The sequence below is a fragment of the Gavia stellata genome, chromosome 13 (assembly GCF_030936135.1).
Source record: "Gavia stellata isolate bGavSte3 chromosome 13, bGavSte3.hap2, whole genome shotgun sequence".
NCBI lineage: Eukaryota > Metazoa > Chordata > Aves > Gaviiformes > Gaviidae > Gavia > Gavia stellata.
The window spans coordinates 6802282-6812224 of NC_082606.1; the positions used below are offsets into that span (position 1 = coordinate 6802282).

Genomic DNA, 9943 nt, shown 5'->3' on the forward strand with positions numbered 1-9943 from the left:
GAGGCAGGGCAGGGCAGGGGAGGGCTGAGCCCTGCCGCCCTCCAACACCGGCCATTCCCTCCGCCGAGGCCGCCCTGCGGTGCCGCCCCCGTACTCCTCCCCGGGGCACCCTCCGCCCCCGCGGGCCGCGCGCCCGTTCTGACCGTTAGTTACCTCGCGCGCCCGACGGCCTTTCGCGCCCGCGGCGCTGCCCTGTCGCGCGCGGCCGCTTCTCCTCAGGGGGCGGCCGCTTCTCCTCAGCGGCGCCCGCGCCCGCCCGCGGAAAGATCCCTCCGCCAGCGCGGGTAATGCGCCGGCGACCCTCTCGCCTCCCGACACGCGTCTCCAGCCCCTTCCGCTGTCGCTGAGGCGCCGCCGGCTGGACTCGCCCACGGAAGGCGAGGGGCTCCGCGGCTTTCCCTCAGAGTCCCCTGCCGTAGAGAGCCCTGTGGCGCAGGTGCTCCTCGAGACATTGGATGGCGGCATCGTCCACCTGGGGGTCGAACTTGTTGGCCAAGAGGTGGTGCTGCTGGAGCAGCCAGCGCACGTCGCCCGCCCCGTAGATGCAGACGGCGCGCTGGTGCTGGCCGGCGCAGGGCGGGTAGGGCGCGCCCTTTGCGATGTCGCCCTCCAGGTACTGCCACTTGACCAGGCGGGGCAGGGCGTTCATGTCCGAGAGCTGGAACTTGTCGTTCTGGGGCATGGCGCCCGGCACGCCGGGCATGCGGTTGAGGGTGGCCCAGACGTGCTCGTCAGGGCTGTAGGTGTCCTTGGCCCACTCGAGGAACTGCTGCGCGGTGGGGTCCTCAAAGATGTGCTGCACGAAGGCCCGCGTGACCACGATGTACGCGTTGCCCGTGAACATGGGAGAGTTGTGGGGTGGCGGCACTTTCTTTGTGGCTGTCCGGGAGATGAAGTTCCCCACTTCGTGGTGGTACTGCCAGCGCTCCTGCTTGAGGGCTGAGGGCTTCTCTGACTCCATGCTGTTCCGCCCCTGCAGCATCTTCAGGGCACGGACGATCTCAGCGTTGGTCTTGATGGGGAAGTCGGTGCCACAGGTGTTGAGGACGTAGTGCCACGGCATGGGGCTCTGCAACAGGTCCTGCATGCAGTTGAGGTCGGCCTGCAGCCGGGACCAGGAGGCATAGACCACCTTCTCCAGCCGGCTAGCCACAAAGACATTGGGGAAGCAGGCTACGATGGCCCGCACAGCCTCCTGGAAGGCGGCCGGGGACTTGCTGTCAATGTGGACGCAGTAGACATTCTGGGGGGTGTAGAGGGACCGCAGGAGCCGCTCGAACATCTCGATTTTGTCATGGATGACCATGGAGTAGGCGATGGGGAACTCTGCCTCCTCCTGGCTCAGCGGGAACTCGATGAACCGCCGGGTCTCCTTGAAGCTGCTGCAGTCCTTCGTCATGTTCAGGTACTCGCCGGGCGTCAGGGAAACCCTTTTGTTCGCAACCTCCAGGTTGCTGAGCTGGGCCTCCTGGATGGCGTTCTCATCCCCGCGGACGATCCCCGAGCAGCTGATCCTCCTGCCGGGGGAGAGCTCCAGCGCCTGGTAGAGCCGCTCGCGGCAGCCGGGGTGGGCGGCGGCCTCCGGGTGGGCGGCGGGGCAGGGCCGGGTGGCGCTGCGCAGCGCCACGGCGGCGGCCAGCAGCAGGGAGCCGAGCAGCGCCGCGCAGCGCCGCCGCGCCTGCAGGGGCTTCCCGCGGCACAGCCGCATGCCCCCGCGGCGGCGGGCACGGCCGGCTCCCTCGCGCGCCGCTCCGCCACGTGCGGCCCGCCCTCCGCGCCGCTCGGGGGCGAAGCGCTGCCCGGCCCCGCGCCCGCGGCTGCCTTGCCTCGATGGGTCTGGTCTTGCCTCGTAGGTGGACTACATTAAGGGCGCTGGAGCCGGTGCGGCGCAAGGAGTAACCTGGCAGCCTGGGCGCTTGCTTCCTGGGTAGTGGTGAAATAGTGGCAGGGCGATCTCGCAGCGTAACCGCAGGTGAGTAATAGTTGAATAAAACGAAGTCTCCTCCCTCCCCGTGGCGTGACTCTGTTTGGTTTTCTCAACGCTGGAGGTGGTTGTGTATCTTCTGTGTCTGTTTAAAAGAAGGTATTTTATATTACCCCTGTCCAGTGTGTAACGCAAGGAAAATTCCTTTAGAATGCAACCCCATGTCACACACTTTTAAAAAAGACTTTGCTAGGTGACTTTGGGATCTAATCTGCTTTTCCAGTGATCAGATCATTCCAACTTACAGGTCAAGGGAGCGACAGCAATAGTGCTGTAGTCTAGAAGCCCAGCTGCAGCAAGCTTTCTGCTGGCCTGGAGCATCCTGAGCTTTAGCGAAGGATTATTGCAAAAGATGTTGGGTAACTGGGCGAAGTGGAATCTCTGCTACTACAGTGGAAGCAGAGCATGAAAACAGAGGCCATGGTTTATAAATAATTTGCCACAAAGTGTTTGCTTAAAGGAAGGAGTGAGACAGTATTGGTGGAGAGTGTCAGGACCTCCTGTACGCACCTACATGCACATCCTGCCTAAGTATCACTTAATAGAAAAAGAGGAATAACTGCAAGTCACTAAAATGTGCCATGATAAACAGAATAATGTCCCCTAGGTTTTGCAATCATCCTGAACCACTTTCTGGTTTGAACCAAACATGGTATTTGGTACCATGTTTGTAAAAAAGGGGCCAGTTTCAACAGTTTCAATGATGAGTCAAAATTTCTAAGATGTTTTTTCGAAGATACAAACAAAGGTGTATTTCTTTAATTTTTTTCTTTCTTTCTCCAGATGTATCAAGCAACCAAACTCACAGAACCTGCAGCTGGACTGAGGACAGTTGATGTAAGTGTAGTTCTGCACAGGTTCTAGAAAACAGCAGCAGTTACTTCCCCAATTTAAAAATGGAGATTATTTGTTGAATTATTAGCTTTACCCAATTCAGTAAATAATTGTCGTAGACATCTGTGGTCCAGAAATTCTAACGGGCATTATGCTAGGCACTGATGTGATATATATATATATATATATATAGTATTTCCCATATGCACAGCTGTCAGTTTGCCTGTGCTAAGTACCAAAGTGAATGTGCTTGGGAGAAACAGGGGGGGAAAAAAGGCTTGGGGATTGCAAACACAACGCTAGATGGGCCAGATGCTTTCTCAGTGCAGGGAAGACATTTGTCCCATTTATATGTGTACTTTGCTCGTGAAATTTGTTTCTAAGCTATGTTCAGCTTCCACTAGAGAGCTCGTTCACCTGAACAATTTCAAAGCGTGTGAGGAAAGGTACTTCCCAGGAAACTCTTGGGATAGGACGATAATAATCCTCTTGGTGCATCTTCTGCACTTCCAAGCAGCTCTTCCCCTCCAGGTCACCTCTGCTAGACTGTATCCTTGCAGTATTGTATGGAGGGATGGCAAGTTCTTGTAGTCTTGGGATTTTCTTTTTCTAAAGCAATGTCTTTATATTGATCCTCTACTCTGATTTCAGTACACAGCTATCCTCTTTCATACAGCCACTAGGAAAACAAGCATATTTTACATATTATATAGGATTGTAAACAATTGTTTCTACTTCAAGGTTCTAGCTGCTCTGTATGTGTTGTGCCTTGTACTGGTGTGGTGGAAGAAATCCTCAAAATCTTAATCGCACAGGAAATGCCGAAAACATGACGACTCCACATAAGAGCTCTTAAATGGGCTATAGTTACTTCCAGTTACGTACATTTTTTAATAATTTTTGAAAAATTATGGTGACGTGGTTCAGAAATGCAGTGGTGTTTTTCCCCAGGGTGTTTTTCGTGAAGTTGAAAAGAAACTATAACTCTTTAATCCCATTTTTACCATCCGTGATTCTTTGTTAAGAGTCAACAAGTCTAACCTGAGACTTGAAAAATGCGTTTTCAGTGTTCTCAGCCATACTCTTAAAGCCAACAGGGTATTCAGTCTCTGAACAGTGCCAAAAGCTAAAAAAAAACAACCCCACACCCCAAAACAGTGTGTGAAATGACAGCAAATTGCTGCTGTATTTCATTTTATGCTGGCCAATGGCTGAAGTCACATGCATGGACAGATAGAGAATAAGTTGTAAGAGTAATACACTGCTTAAAAATGCTGTCATACACATTGACGAATATCAGCCACACGGAAAATTATTTTTGGAAAAGTTATCTTTGTTGATAACTTTATCTGACAGTGAATGTTTTTTCAAGGAAAGCCCAATACTGAGTAAGGATAGAAGTGATTTTGGATTCATTTGTCAACATTCTGTAAATTTAGTCACAGGTTCATTGATAAGAAACTTATTTGGAAGAAGTTTGTCACTTAGCATTAACATCTCAAACTCGTTCAGTGCAAGAAACTTGAAACTTTTGAAGGTTTCTATGGTTAGCAGCGTGGCCATAGGACCACACGTCATCTACTCTGTGGTACATAGCTCTTCATATATGGGCTCTTATCTCAAGTTAAAAAAAGCGCCGCAAACCCGAGTTTATGCCTCTATGACTGAAATATCTTCCTTGCCTACTTTCAGGGTGAATTTTTGAAACTGTCTCCTTTGGAAAGTATGAAATGTAAATGTCCAGCTAAACACTTAGCTGAAAAACCTCCATAATAGTTATCAGTTGATCACTAAGTTGATCACACTATATGTACTGACCAACCATCTCTGAATTTTTTGTTATTTGGCATGCCAGTTTTTCCTGTGCTTTGGTATTATTCTTTATGCATTCTCTTAAGAGCAAGTGGTAATCCACATGATCAACACAGGTAAACATTTGCTTTATTCTCTGCTAAGCAGGTCTGCTGCGTAACCACAGCAGATGAGCAGATGAACTGTGGTTATGATTGCAAACTTAACAAGCTTCACAGAAATTGTAATCTAACTTGTCTGATATGAATAGCATGTATTACAGACAAGATATATACATCTAAAAAACTTCCTGAAAATTAATTTGTGTCCTTAGTGACAGTTTAGAGAAATAGTTTATATTTCAGTTATATAACAGAATACAGATGCTAACATCTTGCCATACAGAAGTTTGGGTTTTTTTCTGTTGCATATTCATGATGCATAACTTAACCCTTAAAGACACATGAAAATGGAATTAAATAAAACATAATTAACAGTGTGCTTTCTGCAAAGCCACTTTTTTTCCATGAGAGAAAATACCTACACCAAATAATACTTTGTTCGTATAGTCCAAGACTTGAGATCTTGTTTTCATACTAAATAGGGGTTAAAACCTGTTAATATTGATATTCTTATGTGTAACTGTAACTTCCAACGTACTTCACTTTAAACTGTGTGGTCAAATCATTGCCTTTGGCTTTTTTTAATGATGATACACGTCCCAATGAATACAAAAGCGACTCTGTTTAAAAGTGAGTATAAAACAACTATCCTAAGGATACTATAATGCAAGTACTGTCTACAGGGTTAACCAGCAGCCACTTGATCACTTGCATAAAGAGGTCAATAGCCTGGAGATACGACAGTAGATTACAATGTAAGAGGAGGATGATTTAATCATATTTATACAATAATCTTGCAGAACACTATCTATGAAGACTATCAGTGAAAACAATTTTGGTAAGTCTAGGTGCCACATCTCTCTAGTGCCTTTTTGTACTTGCTTCCCTTTTAATAAGCTGTATCAAGTCAGAAGTTCCTGCTTTTTTAGCTTTTCCATTAAGGGATAAAAAGAATCATCACAAGGTGACCTGTTACCTGCTTGCCTAATTGCCCAATTTTTAGGTTGTGGTTCAGATAAATGCATTGGAGAGTGGAGAAGAAATATGTACTCTGTTGGCGTCTCCAAGGGGAAAAAAAAAATCCTATGTGATTGTTTGCTGATGGTGCCACACCTGGTGAAGCACCTGGTAGAAATTTAGATTGTGGTGGCAAGGCTCCTAGTCTTAGTGGGTTCACCTGTACACAGTTAGCTTGTCGAAGGAATAGGGTTTTCCCTGGGAAAGCAGCATTAATAAAGAGGGACAAACAGAACTCATTTGGAGGAATCAGCCTGAAGTGGTGGTTACTAAAATGTGTAAGGAAAGGATTTTTATGTATATAGATATACTGTCAAGTTCTTTAGTGTGACTTTTAAGAAATATACAGAAGTAGGAAGTTTTGTTAACCTAATCGAATAGACATCTGAGACTAGGCTTGTACATGCTACAAAAAAAATCTTGTGTTATACTCCTATGGCTTGGGTGGACTGGGAATTTTTTTTTTTTTTTTTTTTTTTTTTGAATTAGAATCTGCTGTCTGTTACAGACCAGCCTGTAGGGTTTTTGGACTTTACTTCTAAGCTATAATACCACTTTTAAGCTATCAGGGCATTGTTGTCTTTATTATTCTGCTGCTTTTGTATTTTATATTATCTCAGTTTTCGGAAGAGAGCCTTACTTCCTGCTGATTCATTTGGAGTCATAGTGTGCATTGTGATGTGGTTTCTCCTATGTTGTCTAACTGCTTTGTAGGCATTACTAGCTCACAGCTAACTTCTGTGTTCTCCAGGATGTTTGTGTCAACAGGAGGAATTTTATATTCACAGCACAATGACTCTCATTTAACCTTTGTGTCTGATGGTTGGTTGTTTTTTGCATGTCACCTAGATAGTGAAGCATTCAATAGAAGGAAGTATGTGCATGAGGCATAACTGTAATCAGAAAGCAATGCACTTTCCTTCACGAACTGTTCCAGTGTGGGTGCTCTCGGCAGGCTACAGTCCTTCAGGATAAACCTGCTCCAGTGTGGGTCCTCCACAGGCAGCAGTTTCTGTCAGGAAACCTGCTCCTCTGCGGGCTTCTCTCCACCGGCTGCAGCTTCCTTCAGCTGTCCTCCCCCTTGCCTTCTTCACTGGCCTTGGTGTCTGCGAGATTGTTTCTCACACTCTCTCCATCCCGCCAACTGCTGAGCAGCTTTTTTTCTAAAAAAACCAAAACCCCTTTCTGAAACGTGTTTTCACAGAGGCGCTACCACTTTCACTGATTGGCTCAGCTTTTCACGACTGGCGTGGGGCAGCTTCTGGCCTCTTGTCGCAGAGGCCCCCCCCCCGCCTCCTTACAAAATCATTGCCATGTTAACCCGGTAGATGAACCTTTGTTTGTAAATTGATCCTCTTACACTGATGGCAGGGAGAGAGTGTGTAGAGGTGAGTGATAAAGGTGTGACAAGTAAGGGAAATGTTGTATATGATTTTTTTCTTGCTTTCGTCTTTCCCTTACTCCCTCTCCCACCCTCAGCTGGCTACATGTTTGCACAGAGAGGCTGTTGGCTCTAGTCTTCTCCGTATCCACTAGTATATTTTACAGTGATAAGATGATTTATGATATAGTTAATGTGTCAAGGACATGTAGATGATTATCCAGGTTTGCAGATAACAGGTAATCTAAAACCATGGAGAATCAGCCTGCTGGTTCTCTCCAAAGTTATATGGATTAGTGATGTGAGAAATGCCTGCTGACATGAGGCCTGTAAAATTATTTTGCAGGCCTGCGCCTAAAAATACTTAGGGCTGGTTCTGATCTTCCTGTAACTTTTGGTTATATAATAAAGTATCATTAAACAAAATTAGTGATACTCTCACTGACTGCTACTTAAGCAAAGTTGTTCCTAAATATACTCTGTACATAATTTGCTGTTAAGTACACACCGTCTGTTAAAATATAGTATTCTGTTGTGAAGAGCTGCATTCCGCTTTTTTCATGTGTGTTCACATAGGGATTTTTCTTATTTGTGTCAGGTAGAAATAGATATTTTCCAAAATAACTGTTCTTTTTTAATCAATACTTCCTTTGAACTATGCTGGCAAGAAATTATATTTCTGTCGTCTTGGCTCTTCAGACTGACTGTGCTGGTTTTTTGATACTTATCTATAAAATCATAGAATCTTTTTGTATGGAGTCTTTGGCACATCTTGCTTTCCTGGGGGCAGGGGCAGAAGTGAACAAGGAAGTCTTGAGGTTTCAAAATAAATATAATAAACCTTATGCAAATATGTATGTATTATATCTGTACGCTTCATCTGTAAAACTTTAACATGATGAACATGGTCTTATGCAGGTTTTGCTTTTTGAAATTGAAAACTGTCTAATTACAGACTTTAGCTTTGGTTTTCTTTCCATTTAATTTCAAATGAATTATGTGGCTCAGTCTTGTACTCTGTAACAGGTCGACCTTTACAAGCTACTAATACTGCATCCACACTAGCGTCATCTTTGGTCATTTTGATGACTAATTAGAGATTAAGTCAATCTTTGAGGAAACTGTTGGATGTCAATTTTCTTTTTAGAGTTCTACTTCATTGCCGGTTTGTGACAAATTGTTTGAAAGCACTATATGCAATATCTCTGGGGCTGCCACTGCATGGACATGATTCAGAAAGAACATGAAAAGGCAGCATTCAGTAAGTAAAAAATCACACAATCATTTTTGTAGCATGCATACCAGTTCCTATGTTGTAACTGAGCACTGCTTGATGCTAATCACCTTACAGTTACCGGCTCATTGCTCTGCTGTTTCTGGACCTCTGTGGAAATCTTACTGGAGGGGTGAAGGATTTCTGCTTTTGTCCAAGGCAAAATAGCTGGACTGTATGGAATAACAGTGAGTATGGCTTTGAAGAAAGCTTAAGCAGATAGTCATAATTGACATATAGTCAGCAGGATGTTATTTATTACCTGATGTTTTACACAAAAGCTGAACTCTGCTGATAAGGTATAGTGAGTTTCCTAGTACAGCAAAATAGGGAGATAAGGCATTACTCACCTTACGCAGATTGCCGAAGAGACAGGCAAGTAAGTGGGACGATGCTGGTAAAGGTGTTTAAAAAAACTTCCTTTAAACCACTCTTAAAACTGGCACTGTTTCTGACTGTGGTGCCCAATACCACTGGAAACTGGACTCTGTCCTGGGGGAAGAAAATAACCTGATTTTTCTTGAAGGATGTAACACAAAGAAAACACAGTGATACTGGGGATAATAGATACATTAGCTCATGCCTCATTGTTTCTAGAAAAGGATTGCTTCATACAGCATGGGAAATATAAACAAAACAGCAAACAAAACTCTTTCAGATAGACGATAGAGGAGTTCAGGGCCATAGGAATAAAGAATCAAAAAGAATTAAATTAGTTTTGCACACTTCTCACAATGGAGAACCCATGATAACTAACCTATTGAAGAGATTTTTTCTTAACAAAGGACTTACCTGAAATAGACAGACGTGTTACTGAGACAGTTTTTATCTGAACAAAAAAATAACCTTAAAAGCATGTTAGCTTTGTTTCTTGCCTTCGTTGGCAGCTGTCTAAATAGTATTCTGAACATTAGGTGTTTGAGTATGTTTAGAGCTACAGTTAATCTGAATGCCTTTGAACGTCTCACAGCTGGATAAGAGTTTATCCAATTGCTGAATAGGTGTGTCTTGGGCTTACTGAGTCCAGTAAATTTTCCTTCAATGCCTGTAGGATTCATGCAGAGCACTTCTTACCTTGACAATCACGAAATGCAATATAAGTAAAGCCACAAGAGAAATCAGTAGGGGAAAGGTGATTGTTACTCTAGAACTGTTGTTGTGGGCTATTCAGTTCCATCTGAGGTTCCTGCAGTGTGCTGTCCTTGTTCTGGCTGCTCTTCTGCAAAGAAACCCAAGTATTTCATAGTAGTCTGAGTGCCCCTACCTTCTCTGCCATACATGCTGCTACACAGCAATGGTCAAATATGAAATTGCTTTGGGGGGAGGGGAAGCAGTTGTGAGGGAGTGTTGTACTACTTTTTCCTTATTTCAGGTGATCTATTTGCTTCCTGTTTTTCGCCCTTTAAAAATCTCCTATACACTTGACATTTTTGCTTCCTTTCATGCAAAGCTAGAAGTGGTGTTAGCTGCCCTTATTTAATGTCAGAGAAAATCCTTAAGGTTTTTACTGGTTATTCATTCATTCCTTCCGTGTTCATAGC

At 44.8% G+C, this 9943-nt stretch overlaps 1 protein-coding gene across 2 annotated transcripts; it reads right to left on the bottom strand.

Annotated features, from left to right (window-relative positions):
- Positions 1 to 400: 400 nt before the first annotated feature.
- GCNT3 (glucosaminyl (N-acetyl) transferase 3, mucin type) lies at positions 401 to 6131 on the bottom strand. 2 transcript variants are annotated; one of them, XM_059824053.1, is made up of 2 exons: positions 6118 to 6131; positions 401 to 1508 (listed from the first exon to the last, which is right to left on the bottom strand). In XM_059824053.1, exon 2 carries the CDS (start codon positions 1397 to 1399, stop codon positions 401 to 403), a length of 999 nt encoding a protein of 332 aa, XP_059680036.1. In that variant the 5' UTR covers positions 1400 to 1508; positions 6118 to 6131. The 2 variants fall into 2 exon arrangements, with proteins under 2 accessions (XP_059680036.1, XP_059680034.1); XM_059824051.1 differs by lacking the exon at positions 6118 to 6131 and having other exon boundaries at positions 401 to 1708.
- Positions 6132 to 9943: the final 3812 nt, after the last annotated feature.